We start from the raw sequence: 19,261 nt of genomic DNA on the forward strand, positions 1-19,261 counted from the left end.
AATGTATTTCCATGTTATCAAACTGGTAGAAACTTCCCAAGAGATCCTTCTTGCTCTAAGAGGACCAAGTGTTGGTTGTTAGGTTTTTCTCACCTTTTTAAGTATTCATTTGATATTAGCTTTATTCAGAATCAAATAATTACTGCTTCTTGTCTGTTTTTAGATACAATGCACCATTTAAAAAGGGTATTCAGAGCTGGGTTTATAAACTGAGCACCTCTACAGATGTAATAGAAGAATGGCTTGTTGTGCAGAACCTCTGGGTTTATCTTGAAGCTGTATTTGTAGGGGGAGATATTGCAAAACAGTTACCTCAGGTAAAGTTTATAATGCTTGCCTATCTTTCAAAGATATCAGTGTAATAATCTCTAACAGATTATGCTGTGACAGTACTTATGGTTTTGCTACATATAGGAAGCAAAGCGTTTTCAGAATATTGACAAATCATGGATAAGAATAATGCAACGAGCTCATGAAACCCCAAATGTCATTGGCTGCTGTGTTGGAGATGAGACTATGATGCAACTTCTCCCGTATTTACATGAACAGTTGGAACTATGTCAGAAATCACTTACAGGGTATGAATTGTTAAATTTTTAATGTATTACTATTATTGTTATTTTGTAAATAGTTTATATTAAGTATTTAAAGTATTTCAGTCCTGTTTTCACTCTTATGTAGAAGACATTGAAGAGCTGAAACATTCTAATAAAAATCTTGTTCCATTTTAAAGATACTTAGAGAAGAAAAGACTCCTGTTTCCCAGATTCTTTTTTGTTTCTGATCCTGTCCTTCTTGAAATTCTTGGACAAGCAAGTGATTCTCACACAATCCAGGTACAAAATTAGTGCTTTTTTTTCTGTTTATAACAAAACAAAACAAAGAATATGGGAAAGCATTTAATAAATTAAAATGTAATGATTTTCTTCTTACAAACTTTGCTTGAGAAGAACATTAACTTCTTGCTTTTTAGTCTTTAATAGAATATGATGTGGAAATATGTAACTTAAAAAAAATCTTCAGAGTCCAAAACATTAAAATTTGATCCTGTCAAGTGATTTACTGGTGGTTCCTTTCACAACTAAACTGGCAAAAAGGACCCTGTAAGTCTTTCCTGCTTTGCATAGTGCAGAAATCCACTTAGTCTGGATTGCTGCTGAGAGTTGATTGAGCTAAAGTAGCTGATCTCATGCTATACCTATTCTCTATTCTGTTGCATGACCCCTGGAAAATGTAAAAAACCAGCAAATCGAAATAAAATCCTACACAACTGCTTCTGTAATTGTTACCTACCAGATGGCTTGATATTCATCTGTTGCTTCAAATGAACCCTTGTTGGGTAACCTTATTTGAGATACCTTTCTATTTGCCACTGTTGTATGTTCACATTAAATGATTTCTAAATTATCCTTACAGCCACATCTGCCTTCGGTATCTGACAATATAAATGAAGTGGAGTTCCACGCAAAGGATTATGATCGCATGCTGGCAGTCATATCAAGAGAAGGAGAAAAAATTGCAGTAATTATCCAACTTATTTTTTTCCCAGAAGTGCTGCTAATAGATAAATCATTCTATTATTGAACAGATGATTATGTGTTAAATTGAATAATTGTGAATTACAGATGGACATTTCAAGGACTGGTGTACGAAAATTCTAATATGCCTTAATTAAACCAATTTCTATGTGTTTATTGAAGTTAAATTTGTAGTTGTCTTGAATAGAAATTTAGTAACTAACATTCTTGAATAGAAGTTTGGTAACTATGTTCTGTTTTTCAGTTGGACACTCCAGTGCTTGCAAAAGGACCAGTAGAACTTTGGTTGCAGGATTTATTGCGTGTGCAGCAGCTTTCATTGCATGGCATAATTAGGTCAGCATATTACCAAATCAGTGACCCAGGGTATGACTTGATTGGCTTTCTTTATCAGTTCCCAGCACAGGTGAGATTACACAATGTGTATTTATGTGGCAGTCTGGTTTGTATGTGTGGGGAGGCAGGATATAAAGATCATACACAATTGTCTATCTGAGGAACTTTTGATAAAGGAAACAAGGAAAGAGGTCTGTTTGGTAGAAGACAATCCTTAATAGCTTCAAGCTTGGTACCTTATATATGGCATAATTTTTTTCTTGTAATTTACTTTTAAATTACTTTTTTTCTTCTCTTGGAGACTATACAGTAAAGCTTATATTTTCTGTGATGGTTATTGAACCCCTTTCAGATGAAAATAAAATTTCCTGTGGAGGCTGATAATTTAAGATTGCAAGACATATGATTGCAGTTCTTTATCTCATAATGTACATGACTTACTTCATATATTTGTCACTGTGATAATGCAGTCCAAGCAGAGACTCCTCCATCATACTGATAATTAATAAATTTCACTAACCACTAGTGAATTTGTTCCATCTTGTACAATTTCTGACACTGTAAGTTGCTAATCAGTACAGTGCTGGGTGTCACTTTTTAATAGAAACTCTGCAAATATTAAAAATGACTGATACATTACTAATTTAATGAAAAATAAATTGATATACTTAAATATTTAATAGAATTATTATAAGCCTGTACTTATGGTGTAATTATGTATTAGCAGTATTTTTTTTTTAATTTACTACTTTAAGTGTAAATGGGCTGTCTGTATGGTTTTCATGTCAGACATATTGAAGTGGCTTTATTACCATCTACAAAGAAGTTCTTTCCCATGTCTTGCTAATCCAGATATTTTTATGTTCAAAGAATTATTCAAGTTAGAAAAGGGGGGAGGGAGAAGAAGATGATATTTGTCCATGAAGTTTAAAATGCAGAGAAAGAAAACCTGTTATAACACAGAGAAGGAAGTGGGCAAACTACTGACGTTTTTTCTCCTTTTAACTCTTTTTTGTGTCTTGGAAGCTTCTGTTATGGATAGCATGAAAAATTAAAATCCAAAGATTTAATTAGCTTTTGTCTGACTAGTTGGTCATTCTTAAAAGAAAATTGGTTTCAATTCTACTGCTGCTAGCCTAGGGATTCTCAACTGGTGAGCTATTTCATGCCACATAATCTCTATAACCATGAACTCACTACAGGTATAGGGAGTCAGAAAAGTAGAAAGAGTGGACAAGTCAAATTTTTTGGTCTTGGTGCTTTGACTACGTAGGAATGTGGGGAAAACATTACTGATGCAGTTCTCTTTTATCTTGTTTTGTCAAAGATGTGCCTGATGCAGTAAATCAAAATCTGAGACTGTAGTTTATACACAACATCCTGTAACTCTCTAGATTTATTTGGAAGTAAAATAGTGTCTGTTTCAGTGTGCTTTAGGCTGTACTTTAATCATGAGAGCATGTTAGAAAGATAGCAATTCTTCCTATGTTCAGTAGAAATGCCCAACATTTTTTAATGGGTTCTTTAATTAGAAATGTGAAATTATCAGAAGGGCCTCTCCCCAGAGTTTATGACCCCTTTATATCTGTGATACTGGAGTACACTACAGTTTATGAGTGAAACTGAGAATCATCTTTACTTTCTGTGTGTGTCGTAGTATGAGACAAATTTCCATAAAGATTTTAAAATATTATTTCAGGAGTTTCCAGTATCAAAGGAGAGACAATTAATTCAGGCACAGTATTCTGGTGAGACAGCATCATGCTGGATGTAGTGATAATTTGGGACTCTCTGCATCAGAATTTATTGTTCTTCTTACATCTAAGGCTTTATTATAAGACCAGTGTTAATAAAGCTCTTATTCTTTTTTTTCACATTTCAAAATTTGCAGGTTGGATTACTGGGAATTCAAATGTTGTGGACACGTGATTCAGAAACAGCTCTACAGAATGCTAAAGAGGACAGAAAAATCATGCAAGTAACCAATGTGAGATTTCTGGAGATTCTGAATACGCTGATTAACCAGACCACGCATGACCTTTCGAAATTTGACAGGGTGAAATTTGAAACACTTATCACCATTCATGTGCATCAGCGTGATATTTTTGATGATTTGGTAAAGTACAGATTTTAATTTCTTACAATTAAATTCTTTTTTTGTCATAAGAATTTTTCTTACTTGTGGTAGCTGCACTTACTCAAAGTATATATATGTTTGTGAGACAGAGATGCCCATAATCTAACCAGAGTAAAAATAGTACAGTTTTGCTTAAACTAGAATGAAATACATCATTCCAGTTCTATATATTTGCTTCATGTTTTTACAGTTTTCTTAGAATATTTCAATATGAGGTGTTGTAGCTGTACCATCGTAGATAATTTCCTTATGGCTTGTCACAGAATCTCAGTAGTTGGCACTAGGTTGTACTTCACCTCCACTTGTTCTAGAGTTAAACCAGCAACAACTACTCTTCCTTATCTCTATCTTTTTCTCTCTTTCTTTGGGGAGCAGGCCACTAAGGTTCTCCTATTTTTTAAGAAGGATACACAGAAGAAAAACAAAAAAAAGCAAAACAATCCTACTAAAATCAACAGATAATGCCAGTCCTATACTTGAATGTTTTATACTGCTAAATTGTTTACATCCCTTTATTCTTTGAGAGATGCCATTTCTCAACTCTAAATCTCTCACCTATTTTTAACGATGACACAGCATTATTAGATTCCACACAATCTGCCTTCCATGATTCTGTGAGATCCTTCATTATCAAGCTCTTTTTCTTCAGCGTGTTTGCTGGTTTAACTGTGCTGTCTTGCTAATTTCACTTGGAGGGTGAGCTGCACCACTAAAGTAATTTATGGCATATTTGATTAACACAGATGTGACGATCAGGTTAAGGGATCACAATACTTTTTTTAGTATCCGTTTAGCATACATCTGAATATATTATGCAATGTTTGTATACATTTCAATGTACTTGCCTGGGTAATGACTCATTATTCTCATACAAATAAACATTTTATAAGTTACTGAAGACTCAGTTGTAACATAAACATGTATTTACTTTCTTTTAAGGTAAAAACGAACATCAAATCACCAACTGACTTTGAATGGTTAAAGCAGACTAGATTCTACTTTAAAGAGGATTTTGATTATGTTGTGGTATCCATAACAGATGTCGATTTTATTTACCAAAATGAATTTCTTGGTTGCACTGATCGTCTGGTTATAACTCCTCTTACAGACAGGTTAGAAGGACCATTATACATAGTGAATACTTTTGATATAAAGCGTTTATTTAACATATATCTACAGAGAGGTCCATTCTGAAGTAAGTCCTGTGTGGGCTAGATCATTCATGAAAATCTGTATACTGAATAATATTCTATTAGAAAAAGTAAAATAGAATTCCACTAATTTATACACCTTAATTCCTAGAAAAGTTTTATTGTTGCCCAATCTTTAAAAAAGATTTAGTAACAGAAATGAATTGGTTTAATTCTATATAGTAATGTATACGTTAACAGTATTTCTATACTGAAGGAAAGATTAGGTCAAATACTTCAAGATTTGAAAGATTAGGTCACATTCTATTATATGAGATTCTATAAAGATTTTGTGGCTACCAGTATCTGAAAATCTACTACAACGAGTGAGTGTTTTACTGGGAGATAGTTTAGATTTGTACCTAAAACCTAGGTGTTGATGAAGACCCTGCTGTACACACTCATTTGCCATTCTTCTTTAGACAGGCAATCAAATGACTATCAGTTGTGTTTCAAATGTGGCTTAACAATCAGAAACAGTATTTCTTTTTTTTCCTCTTGGGAATGTCTTGGCTTCTTTTTTTTTATCAAAATTGTTCCTTTTTTGCAATTTAAGTTTTGACCAGATGAGAAAATAGAACTCCAACATATATTACGATACTTCACTTGCACAAAGATCCCCTCAAGAACCAAAAATAACTTCCATCCTCCAATCCCTTTGTTACCTAAGTGGTGTATGTACCTTACAGTTTTTAAAACACCTTTATTTCTCCAGAAGAAGTGGGACTGCTTCTGTGACAGTACAGACAATTCAGTACATTTATGTAGTGAACTGTACTTGACTTGCCAATCAAGTTTTTCTGCTGGAAAATGTTAACTTCTACTCCAAAATTATCCTTGATCTCAATAGAGCTGTAAAAATTTCTCAATAGTTACAAAACATCAAGGTCCCTGCAATTTAAGTTTGATGTAGTATATTATAGTGATTCAAGCTAAACTGTATGAACTAGTTGGACTTGTTAAATTGTCTGTTAAAACCAGAAATACTTTAATTAGAAATATGCTCATGGTATGATGAGTTGATTTAACATATAAATATACACCATTGTATGGCAACTTTGTAATTTAATTCCTTTAGCATTACTTTTCCATACTCATCCATGAATGAAAATCATAACTAGAACTCACAATTAAAGCAGTAGTATAGTTTTTTTAAGAATTAAAAGGGGGTAAAAAGCTTAGGATCGGTTTTTTAGATTTTTAATTTTAATTTTTTTACCAATAATTGTGGAAGGGACCATATATCCTTATATATTCTTTCCCAATGAGCATTTAGACAAATGTTAACTAAAGTACTGTGATTTATACAGATTAAGATACTGCACAATATGATGAGATGGCAGAATTCAACAGCAGAATCTCCTCTTTATAGCTTCAAAGAGATATAAAGACAATTATATTAATTTATCTGGTGTGCATTCATTTTTTATTTTGTCTTATATTCACAGTTTATAACTAAGGATATTATCACCAGATAAAAAATCTTGCTTTTATATGTAGAGTTTGATTGCTGTATTTTGTGAATTTGACCACTCTGAAATTTCTGTACATCTATCATGAATATCTATCATATATTCACATATTTCTTTCATACAAATTAATAAATTAATATTAATTAATATTCTAGGTGCTATATAACTTTAGCACAGGCTTTGGGAATGAACATGGGAGGAGCTCCAGCAGGACCAGCTGGAACTGGTAAAACAGAAACTACAAAAGACATGGGAAAAGCTCTGGGAAAATATGTAGTAGTCTTCAACTGCTCTGATCAAATGGACTTCAGAGGTTTGGGTAGGATTTTCAAAGGTAAGACTTCATGTAGGATGGAAGAGGCCTCCACTGGTCAGTTAGCAGGTTTAGTTAGAGCAGTTTGCTCAGGATATTATTCAAGTTGGGTTTTCAGTGTTTCCAGGTGTGAACATTCCACAGTGCCCCTGGGCCCCTGTTCAAGTGTTTCACCATCCATGGGATAACAATTTTTTTAGTGAGACTGGCTTGGAATTTCTCACTTTGAAACCTGTGTCCCTTGTCTCTTCTTGCACTGAAGTTGTGAGAAGAGCTTAGCTTCAGTTTCTCATTGCCTCCTACTAGTAGTAGGCTTTCCCCTTAGCTTTCTCTTCAGGCTCAACAAACTGTGTTCTCTGAGCCTCTTCCTCTCTGCCATGTTCTCCAGCCACTGACCATCGTGGCTCCAGCCAACTGCTGGGCTCATACAAATATATCAATGTCCCTCCCCTATTGGTAAGGCCCAAACTGAACACAGTATCCAGCTGCTATCTCACAAGTGTAGGTTTGAGGCAAACAATGATTTTCCTCAGCCTCCTGGTTACGTTCTTGCTCAATATGCAGTTGGCTTCCTTTGCTACAAGGGCATAATTCTAACTCATGCTCAGGGAGTGGTTGAGCAGCACACCCAGTCAGTTCCAGCAAAACTGCTTTGGAACCAGTCAGCACTGGGCCTGTGCTGCTGCATGGAGTTACTCTGTCCCATGTAAAGAATTTTGACTTCATGGGGTTTATGTCAGATTATTTTTCAAGATGTATACTATTGTATGTATTGAGAAGCAAGGGGTGAAACTAATATTTTTTACTTATTTTTATTTTTATTTCTTTTTAAGCAAGGAAATAATTGGACATGATAGTGTCTAAAATTGTGGGTTTATAAACATATTGTCAAGCTATTCGAATTATTAAAAAATCTTTTATTACAAGACAGATTCCCTTTAAAGTTATTTAGTGATAACTGTGTAGCAACACTCTACCCTGAATTATTTAGCTGAATAGGATAAATAACATTTAAATAGTTTCTTTCAGGATATATGGAAAAAAGCTGCTGCCTACTTGTACTATAATGTAGTGGAAAGAAATGCTGCTACAAATTTTGTCTTAAAATGTTGCTAAAGAACAAAAAGCCCCTTCGTTCTGATTTTTATTTACTTTTAAGCATTTTTTTATAAAAAAGTAATATTAATTTAGATTGATATGGAAATAGGTGGATTGGAGGAAGACGGGTCTTAGTCACTGGGAAATAAATAAAACTAATCTTATTTAATTATTGAAGGGAAAGTAGCTTAGTTCATATATCTCAAATAACCATGAAGAACAGCAGATAATAAATTTTTCTGTCCCTGTTTTAGGTCTCGCACAATCTGGATCTTGGGGATGTTTTGATGAATTCAACCGAATTGAGTTGCCTGTTCTGTCAGTAGCAGCACAACAAATCTATATTATTTTAACAGCAAGAAAACAGAAAAAAAAGCAGTTCATTTTTTCTGATGGAGACTGTGTAGATTTAAATCCAGAGTTTGGCATTTTCTTAACAATGGTAAATATAGTAATAATTCCAGAGAAGTGACAAATTTAGTACCCACAATTTTAAAAACCCCACATGAAAAAAATACAAAACCGAATTTATTAATAATGATGCTTTTATTATGGAATTAAACTAAACTACTGGATCACATAAATAACCTGATTATACATGAATTACATGCCTTTGGTTTTACTTTAAGAGGACTGAAAATTTTCATTACTATCTTGCAGTTCATTATGTAGAGTAAGAATTTGGCCAAACTTCCAGAATTTTTCTTGTTCACTGAGTGGACTGAAGCACTAATATGCTTTACTACCCTATCTTGAAATGCTTCAACAGTAGTTAGTAGTTAGTGAGAAACATACTGTAGGGAAAAAAAAAGAACATTCACTTAACTGGAGGTACAGGGAAGAGATTTTTCAGGGACTTGTGTCTTGTCTAATGGGCACTTTACCTGGCTATATAAAAGTTGATTTACAGAAGGCAAGTATGATAATTCTGAAATAAATAACCCTCCTTACACTGTGGTTACAATAGGTCTTTTCAGAAACTGTACAAAAAATTATTAGATCCTTTCATTTCTTGATACAAGATATCTAAATTGGACAGCACAATGCTGGATGTGGACTTTTGGCCCTCTGTGGCAAAGGGTCCTTTCTGCTCTGTGCCTCAACCCTGAAATCAGTGTGGGCATTAAGACAGAACTGTGCTTCTTATATCATGAAATTTTTATGGTTGGTATTTGAAATACAGTGCTCACTTTCTTATAGTGACTCTTTGCCAAAAAGACATATATACATCAAAGTTATGTCCTACAAATGAATGGGTAGTATGTGAATAAAAGTCATGCAAAGCAGAATGTATCATTTTACACCAGCTACCATTACCCGAGGGAGAAAAACAAACTCCTGGATTTAGAATATTAACTTTCAGAATATCCTGTCTTGTTCCTACTGGGCTCCTGAGGTTTCATTGCACTGATTCCTGTAATCTCATGGGCAGGGAATTTTGCAGTGCATGTTTCCTAATGCTAAGACAGATGACAATCTAAGATGACTTCAGGGGAAATTAAAATCTTCATCTGCATGTCTGAGTGCATGATGATAACTGTGGAGGTCATAAATAACTTTTGAGTGCTTTTGGCATCCAAATATTTCTTCACTGTAGACTGTTGTAATACTTTTTAAAGTATTTTGGCTTTTGCTAGACACTGAATTTTAAAGATGTTTCAAACCTACAGTTTCTGAAAAAATCATAATAAAACCTTTATTTGCATTGGGTATACACTAGAAGAAATCAACAAGCCAGATTCCATGAAATTTTAAAATTCTGATTGTTGACATTATTATGAAGAAATTCAGTTATTACTCTGGCAATGAAGCATGAGTTATTAAATTTGTAGTTATGGTTGAAGTTTTTCTTCAAATTTTAGTCATTAGTAGACAGAAGTTATAACTCTGAACTCTGAATCTAGGTATTTATGTATAACATTACTTTTTCTGAAAAATAAAAGACTATTATTGACTGTTGTGAATGATAGCACAGTATGTTTTCTTATGCAGAATCCTGGATATGCTGGACGTCAAGAACTACCAGAAAATCTCAAAGTTCAGTTTAGAACTGTTGCAATGATGGTGCCAGATAGACAGGTACAACTACAGAGTAAACCAAGAAAAAAAAGTATTTTACTTTGCTTACATATCTTCAAAAGAACTAATGGAATTTCTAAAAAAAATGTATTTCAGATCATTATAAGAGTTAAACTTGCAAGCTACGGATTTATTGATAACGTGATCTTGTCTCAGAAATTCTTTATTCTTTACCAACTTTGTGAGGAGCAACTCACTAAGCAGGTAGTGTTAAGTATTCCCTTCCTCTTTCTCTTCATATTTACATGATATAGCCCTTAGGCTTTGTTTTGTACACATTGTTTTTGAAGCATTATTTTTATGCTTTTTACAAAATATGGAGGTAGCTTACATATAATTCAAAAAAATATCTGCATAATTTTTTTGAACATGTTGATTCTTGTATGTAATTACAAACACACATTTGTTTAATTGTTAAAGAGTGACATTTTGTAGTTGTCAGTGCATGAGGTTTTCTGTCTAAACATGGCAGACAGTGAGAAATTAACCTTGTTATGTCACTTTTCTTTTAATGATTATCCAGGCCTAGAGAAAGTAGCTGGAAATTACAAACCACAAATCTGAAATTTGATTTAAGTTGCCCTTCTTCCCAAAGCAGTGCTTTGATCTGAGGTCTTGGCTTTAAAAGCTGCCTCAGTTGGAAAGACCCAGTCTGGAATGGACCCCTTGTTTTTTTCAGAACTTTGCTATAGAGAGCTATAAAATTATTGCTATATGGCACTGTAAATGGCAAAGTAACTTATATTTAAATTTAAATTAGAATAGAAAAACTTAGACTTCCTCCTTCTACTTTCCTGAAAATAACCTTATCCTTCATTTATTTTAGTAGAATAATTCCTAAACAGCAGCATTTTCTGTTTTAGCTACATGTTCCAGGCAGTGCAACTATACTATACAATATTCAAGTAAGGTTTGAGATACTTATGAAATAAATCTAGACAACTTGTTACAGATGCATAAGCCTTTTTCCACTCTCTAGGTCCATTATGACTTTGGTCTGAGGAATATCCTTTCAGTACTGAGGACTCTTGGAACTCAAAAGAGGGTCAGGCCAAATGAAAAGGAAATAAGTATTGTCATGAGAGGGTTAAGAGATATGAATCTTTCTAAGCTGGTAAGAATCTAATTTAATATTTTAGCATCATGTATAGGCAAATCTACTAGATATTTCATAGGATTTTATAGAAGACTAGAAAGCAATATCATACATTCTTCAAAAATTGAAACATAGTGATTGTGTTATCCTTAAACAGCAACAAGAGTTTCTTAGACTTGTAAACACTGTCCAGGGTGGAAAGGTTCAAACAGGTAATAGTAGCTTAGTTGTGGGTATAACATTTTATGTAGTGACTTGTGTACAGACTGACTGCTGAACCATAAGTAAACTGACTAATTTGAGTATCCACTAAATTAGACCATTACAGATTTCTTTCGAAATATGGTGTCCTTTCTAATATATGCTGCAAGTGTTTTGAAATTTCTCTCCATTTTGAATTTATTTCTCACATGGCATATGGATAACATTTTCAAAATTATATTTCCTGTTGACTGGCTGTGTTAATGAGCATAAACATCTGTAATTAGAAAGTATATTCTTACAATTTATTATTTACAATAGAGATTAATTTTGGTTGAAGAACATTCCTTGGGTAACCATGCTTTAAGCACTGAATTTTTTTCTTTCAGATAGATGAAGATGAGCCCTTGTTTCTCAGCCTTATCAATGATCTATTTCCGGGCTTACAGTTGGACAGTAGTACCTATGAGGAACTTCAGGTTGCAGTAGCTAATCAGGTTGAAGAGGCAGGATTGGTTAACCATCCACCATGGAATCTTAAGCTTGTTCAGGTTTGTTCTGAAAAGTTTCGACAAGATTTAATTCCCTAAACTCTTAAACTTGCTTGGTGCTCGGAAAATTTAAGATTGAAGGTATGTACACATAAATATGTACACAAAACCATAAAAGTCAGCAAATGCATGTTGATTTCAATTCTGAGCATATAAAATTTGTGTGTCTAATAAATCTGTAATCACTGACTGTCTCATGTATTCAATGCAACCAAAAATCTTCCAAAAGCATATGTTTCCTAACATGTTTTTATTTTTTTAATAGTTGTATGAAACTTCTCTAGTACGCCATGGGTTGATGACACTTGGACCCAGTGGATCTGGAAAAACAATGGTCATAACCATGTTAATGAGAGCACTGACAGAATGTGGCCAAACTCATAGAGAAATGCGTATGAATCCCAAAGCTATTACTGCTCCTCAAATGTTTGGAAAACTAGATGCTGCAACTAATGACTGGACGGATGGAATCTTTTCTACACTATGGAGGAGAACTCTGAAAACTAAAAAGGGTGTGTAAATACTTTGTGTGTGATATCATAAAAATACCTCTTGAATGATATAGTGGAAAAGAAGCATCTTGAATTTGCAACTGTGATGATGTTCTCTTCAGAAAAACTATAGAGAACATAGGTGAGGTTACAGTTCACTTTTCAAGAAGGACAGCTGTTTAAAAATTAATTTTTTCAGTAGTATGAATACATTAATTTTTTTTTTTTTAATTTTCCTTGTCCCTCCAGTTGTACAGTGCAAGACGTTAATTGGAAGCTGATAAATTGTTATTTGAATTTATTTGTACAATTGCACTAGCTTTAATATACTAATTTTTTCTGTATTTTTGGTAAGTTGATTACCTGTACTTACATTTTATGATTAGACTACTGAAATTTCAATTTGCAATATGTGTCTGTCTGAAAAAATACAAATATTTATATTAAAGGCATAATTATTCTAGGGAACCTTCCCAGAAGGATGTACATTTAGAGGGAAAGATGATTTTTCTGTATTGAAAGTGTCTGTGTTTGCTCTATAGGAATTTTCCTATATTCAGGACAAAGCAAGAATTTTAAAAATCATACTGTCATGATTTTCATCTGAATTTTTGTTTCAAAATAAAATTTTAAAAAATTAGATTTTCAGAACTGAGGACCATTGGTAACTTTCATTAATTTAAAAGGGATCGGTTAATATTCAGCATGTTTTATTTATTTGCCCAAAGAACCCTCATTTTTGCTTAGGTTGGAAAGGAACAAGTTGAGTCTGGAGGGAGAAAAGGAGATGGGGGGAATGGCATTTTAGGTTTTTGTCTTTGTTTCTTATCATCCAAGTCTATGCTAATTTGCAATAAATTTTCTGGAAGCTGGTCCTGTTTTGCCGATGCCAGTAGTTGGTAAGTGACCTGCCTGACTCTACCTCAACCCACAGGTATTTTCACCCTATTTTCTCCCTCTGTCCTGTTAAGAAGGGGAAGTGAGAGTGGCATGCTGCCTGTCTGGCAGCCAGACAAGATAATATCACAGATATTCAGGATTATAAAGATAAATTTTTGTCCTTGTTAACTTCAAATTGTTTCAAAATCATTCCTTAAACTAAGTTTGCAATTTATGCAGTATGTATATAATTTTATACATTATATATATTTATAATAAAGTTCCTTTGTGAATGTATTTTCTTGCTTTTCACCATGGTAATATGAACTATATCTCTCTTGGTTATTTTCCAGGTGAAAATGTGTTTCTGATTTTAGATGGTCCTGTAGATGCAATCTGGATTGAGAATCTAAATTCAGTGCTGGATGATAATAAGACCCTCACTCTGGCAAATGGAGATCGAATCCCTATGGCTCCTACATGTAAACTGTTGTTTGAAGTCCACAACATTGAGAATGCCTCTCCAGCAACAGTTTCTCGGATGGGTATGGTCTACATCAGTTCTTCTGCCCTCAGCTGGAAACCAATATTGCAAGTAAGATTTATAATTGCTGACTACTGCTAACTTCCCCTTCTTGAAGATTTTATGCAGAAAAATATTGTGGGTTTTTTTTAGGCCTGGCTGAAAAAACGTCCTGCTCAAGAAGCTGAAGTTTTACAAAGTTTGTATGATAGAATATTTGAACCAGCATACACATATATGAAAGTAAACCTTATTCCAAAAATGGAGCTTTTGGAATGTAACTACATTATGCAGGTAAAATGTACTGCGAAGGTCTGTTTTAATTGACTGATTGTACTAACTGTGCTAAGGTAGCAAAGAGAAATTTGATACCAATAAAATTTAATTTGAAAAGATATTTTCCTAAGAAAGCCTGAACCCGGTATTTGTTTCTTAAGCAATATAAGAGAAAATGGTAGAGATGTGCAAGAGAGAATTTTATTTCTTTTTATCCCTTCATATTTAGCTTAGTCTTCTGTTGACTGAAATTTGCACGTTTCAGTATGTTTTCAAAAGTGTAAGTTTTCTAAGCTAGTGGTCTTACACCATCTCTTTCGATACCAAAAAAAGTGATGTTAAGTGTCAGTCGTACTCTGTTGGTAGGGTAGATCAGCTGAAAGAGTGAAGAATAATTATCTTTTTATATCGAGATGCAATAGCTGTATCAGTCAGCTCTTCCAAGGTCTATGTAGTAATTTTTACCTGTCCCTTTCTATCCATCAGACTGATTAATTTTTTTAAACTGCATTTTAAAGTAATGACAAGTATTCTAACAGTGTGTGTTCTGGAGGCTGCATTACTTCACACTCCATGTCTGAGATCCAAGACAGCATGAAAATACCCATTCCAAGAGCTAACTGAAAAATCTGCTTCTTTAAAAAAGGCGTATTTTGAAACAATTTTCTTGGCACTGCCTTGTATAGAAAGGGAATATGAGTGATGTGATCTAGGACAGTCAAACATCTGGACATCACAGAATTGTAGACAAAAAGTTACTGGAATTCTAGAATCTGGAGTCTGATTCCTTACAGATAAGGTGAAACCATCATAAAATAAGATATTTTAATCTATTTTTTAAACACAAAGTGGAAGTTAATGTGATAGATGCAATAATTGACTAAAATGAAGGTATTTACATTAGGCAGGTGCTGAAAATTCTTCCATGCTGTCTTTATTTAGCCTGTACCCAGGGCTACACTGAAGCAGTTTCCTCTCTCACTTGGTGACCTCTCCCCAGCCAAGAAGGTGAATCATGTAGAGGAGAGAAACCCATTGGGCTGAAATGTGAACAAATTTAATGAAATAACAAAATTAATACAAACACTGACACAAAGTATATAAGCTTATACTCAGCCTAGTCCTCCGAGCTCCCAGCTGACTTGGGACCACAGTGATTATGTGCCAGTAAGACCAGGACGTATGCTTAAAGATGGAAAGAAGTGGCTGGGCCACACCTCCTTCTGAAATTCTGAATATCACACTAGATATTATAAAATCTATTAGAAAGCTGTTCTGATAACCTAGCTTTTAAGTGACACTTTTTATACAGGTATAATTTAAAAGGATAGCTGATGATCATATGATTTGAGTATTTTGAAAATTTTATCCAGTTTCACATGGGTATCTTTAATCTCTTTTCTTGGGTTTTGCAGTTCTGAAGTCTATAGTATTTGATAGCCTGTATTGTTTTGAAATTGTGATTTTAAAGTTTGTATAGATAAAAAGCATGTGCATATATGTTTAAAAAGTGATTATTATTTTTTTTAATGTGTGATATTTCAAAATCTTTCAGTCTATCAATCTTCTGGAGGGTTTGATTCCATCAAAGGAAGAAGGTACTTTATCAAGTACACATCATCTGCATAAATTGTTCAGCTTTGCAATAATGTGGAGCCTAGGTGCTATTCTGGAGTTGGACAATAGAGATAAACTTGAAGCTTTTATTAGAGCTCATGATAACGAATTAGACTTACCACAAATTTCCCCTGGCACCAATGAAACGATGTATGAGTTTTATGTTAATGAACACGGTAAGGAAAAAGGACTGAAATACTTTTTTGTCTTGGCATTTTAAAACTGAGTGTAGCTTTTTTGAATTTTAAAATAATTCCCTTATTCTTTATTATACAGTCATATGAGCAGATATTTTTTGATGGCAGTACAGTAATTACACAGATTCTGTGTACAGTCCCTCTTGGAAGTAAGATATCAGAAACAAGGGATAGAGTGCTTATGGAAACATTTCTGTATTTCTTCTGGTTTTAATTTCAATGTTACAGATTTCCTTTTGTACTAGTTTAACCATCCTATAATATTTAATTAATATTTTTGGGCTGGTTTAATCTAAATGAATATTAATTTATATTTAATTCTCAGAGCTTGTATTTTTTGTTTTTAAAATATCGTCTAACTTCAGCTCTACTTAATAACAATTATTTACCCTTGTCTGGTAGTCTGTAATAAATCATACAGTTTAGAAAACTAGGAATAGTGTGATATTTTGAATACAGTGAATATTGATGTTTTGGATGGTATGATACTTTCGACAAGGAATTTTTAGTTTAAATAACATGCACACAACCAATTTCAAAAAAGATTTAACTGTTCTTTCAGAATAAGTACATGTACTTCTCTTGTATCCAAATTCAGATCTTTTTTGCCAGCAATGCTATGTGTACATGCACACAGAAGTTACAGAACTTCTCATGTTCTGTAATTCTTCACCAGCTGTGTGAGAATGAGTGTCTAAGTAAACATTCTTTTGAGTTTTAATTTATATATCTCATAGATATTTCTTAAATGTATCTATACTTTATTAGGATTGTAGACTATACAGCAGTCAGTACTAATTATGCCATTGTTTACATGTGTTTTAGCTACATTTGAGAAAATTTATCCCGTTTTATCTTCCTTAGTAACATCTAGGATTTAAACTTTTTTAATTTCGCGGGGTTTTGGACAGTTGAATAGTATCAAAATATTGTGTGTGAGGTTTTTTTCTTTAATTTTGTTTTTTTGTTTGTTTTTTTTATTTCAGGTGACTGGGAGCACTGGAGTAAAAGAGTTCAGGAATATGTTTATCCAACAGACAGTGTCCCAGACTATGCATCTATTCTAGTTCCAAATGTGGACAATGTCAGAACTCAGTTTTTGATTAACACAATAGCAAAACAACAGAAAGTAAGTACACAATTACTTACTTAAGTATATGCTTACTATATGAAATAAACAGAAACCAGTTACAGAAAAACTGGAAGTTGCAATCCTTTATATTCTCTGTCTCTAGTTGTTGCTCGCCAAGTGGATCGTTGTTTTTATTGATCTGTTTTCTTAACATGAACTCTTCATACTTATTTTAGTGCATAGGTGTAATGTTCAAAATATCCTTTTTGTAAAAAAAATGTGGTCATAGAAGTTTAAGTCCACCATTCTATTATTTTTCTCAGAGGCAGATGTAGAATCTTGTTCTTAGTCTTCACACTGTATCAATTTTTCTCAGTTGTGATTTCTTGAATAGGGAAACAAACAAACAAGACTTTTACAAGTTCACTAAAAACTTGAAATTCCTAGCTTTTACTCAGGTTTTTTTTCCCTCTCGTAGCAGTAACCATGACTTTAGAAAAGGAATGAAAGCTCACACAATTTTAACCAATATAGTAGAATCTGGTATCGTTGCTTTGAATCAAGCCACGTTAAACAACAGTTATTAAAGCTGATACAGGCCTGTTTTCAAAAAGAGGAAGAGCAGAGCAGCATAAAAATGCTGTGAAAAGTAGAAATATATACATAGTGAGGCCGTACTAATAAGATAGCATGAGTTGCAAAAGCCAAAAGTGACATATTAGAAGCACTGAATGCTGCTGAAGTAAATACTGCAGTGATAGGGATAGAGAACATCTATATTCTGATCAAAAGGGAGTTTGTTCCCAATAACAAAACAATCAGTAAAGGGAAGCTAAGTTTGAGAAAAATTCTAAGATTTCCTGACCATTCTGTGAACATCATTGGTCAAAATCTCATCAAAGCTTAATACCTTGGCTAAGTGATTTAAAGGCCCTTACAACAGCAGTCATCTAGTTGAGTATTCTGAAAAAATTGTCTCATCTTCCATTGATGTTTAGAGAAAGAATCAAACAGATCCATATCAGCTGGTTGATGAAATTCAGGACAAGAAGCACAGGTCAAGTTTGACTCCAGTTCTGAAAAATATGGACACATGGACACTAAGGATCCAGAAGGCCTTTCTTGCTAAATCAGTTTATGGGAGCACAATTAGGCTGGGGAACTCAAGTAACATCCTTAAAATTCGAACTTAGGAGAATGAGTGAATAGGAATGAGTAGTCTTTAAAGGAGTGATGATGTTCTCGTGAGGAAAGTTGAAGAATAACTGCCAGCTTTGAAAACAAGGGTTTTTCCTTAATTTCTACTAGGTAGGAGTAGTTTTCAGTACCTTTTGTGAGTGAAAGGTAAAACAAATTTCAGAATTTCTTAAATTGCTTCTTCTTCTACCACTTCACTGGACTGTCTAACAGGGAACATGAGCAGTACAATACTCACTGCAAATCAATTTTTTGTGTCTCCTCACACAATCAGCTTAGAGAAAAAATTTTGCTTATTCAGAAAATTTACAAAAATATAAGAGATTTCTAACAGACTGTATTTCCAGAGGTGGAAAGCAACAGTCTTTTATGTGTTTCATTGTTTCCTACCTTTACTAGGATTTACCATAACGACAAATATTTCTGGGACAATTAAGACTTCTGTACAGTGTAGTTCAGTATCTTTTATTCTTGTTTGTAATTATCATTACATCATACTGCTACAGGCCTTTAGATTTTCTCTTTAGAAATATGCTTGATAGCAGATAAAGCTAAATCTCAGCTATACTGTATTGTTGCTTTAAGGACAGTGCTGGGAGGAAGGAACTGTCCTGTTACAAATGTGTCACAAAGGATACTTACAGCAAAAGCAAATTGTATACATTTTATATTCAAATTCCATGGCAGGTGACTTTCCATTGTTAAGATAGTTTTAGGGTCACTACAAGAGACTGCTGTGTTGAAGTGTAATAATTTAGGCAACCGGAAGAAAAACCTCTAGTACATGGTTACTTTATCCTTTCTCTTTTGACTCTTTAAATAATTTGTCTTGGAGAATCTGGCTGGGATGAAAAACACATACTGTGTCACTGCAAATGGAAACATGGGAAAAGCCTACCAGAATAATCTATCATTCAGAAGCAGAAGGATTGATCCTTTTCTCCAACATAGTTCTGTTATCCATGTTTAAGTTTTGATGCTACATAAGTGATTTAAAT

At 33.6% G+C, this 19,261-nt stretch overlaps 1 protein-coding gene across 1 annotated transcript in view; it reads left to right on the top strand.

Annotated features, from left to right (window-relative positions):
- DNAH8 (dynein axonemal heavy chain 8) overlaps positions 1-19,261 on the top strand; it is a 121,003-nt gene that overhangs the window by 48,904 nt on the left and 52,838 nt on the right. Inside the window, exons 36-53 of the mRNA XM_030446786.1 lie at positions 164-317; positions 415-578; positions 734-836; positions 1,417-1,521; positions 1,783-1,944; positions 3,766-3,990; positions 4,951-5,123; positions 6,829-7,007; positions 8,339-8,526; positions 10,077-10,163; positions 10,260-10,367; positions 11,143-11,277; positions 11,850-12,011; positions 12,277-12,523; positions 13,735-13,976; positions 14,058-14,198; positions 15,736-15,973; positions 16,981-17,123. Coding sequence (XP_030302646.1) covers positions 164-317; positions 415-578; positions 734-836; positions 1,417-1,521; positions 1,783-1,944; positions 3,766-3,990; positions 4,951-5,123; positions 6,829-7,007; positions 8,339-8,526; positions 10,077-10,163; positions 10,260-10,367; positions 11,143-11,277; positions 11,850-12,011; positions 12,277-12,523; positions 13,735-13,976; positions 14,058-14,198; positions 15,736-15,973; positions 16,981-17,123 — 2,956 coding nt within the window. The remainder of the gene's footprint in view (positions 1-163; positions 318-414; positions 579-733; positions 837-1,416; positions 1,522-1,782; positions 1,945-3,765; positions 3,991-4,950; positions 5,124-6,828; positions 7,008-8,338; positions 8,527-10,076; positions 10,164-10,259; positions 10,368-11,142; positions 11,278-11,849; positions 12,012-12,276; positions 12,524-13,734; positions 13,977-14,057; positions 14,199-15,735; positions 15,974-16,980; positions 17,124-19,261) is intronic.

Source organism: Calypte anna, chromosome 3 (assembly GCF_003957555.1).
Source record: "Calypte anna isolate BGI_N300 chromosome 3, bCalAnn1_v1.p, whole genome shotgun sequence".
NCBI lineage: Eukaryota > Metazoa > Chordata > Aves > Apodiformes > Trochilidae > Calypte > Calypte anna.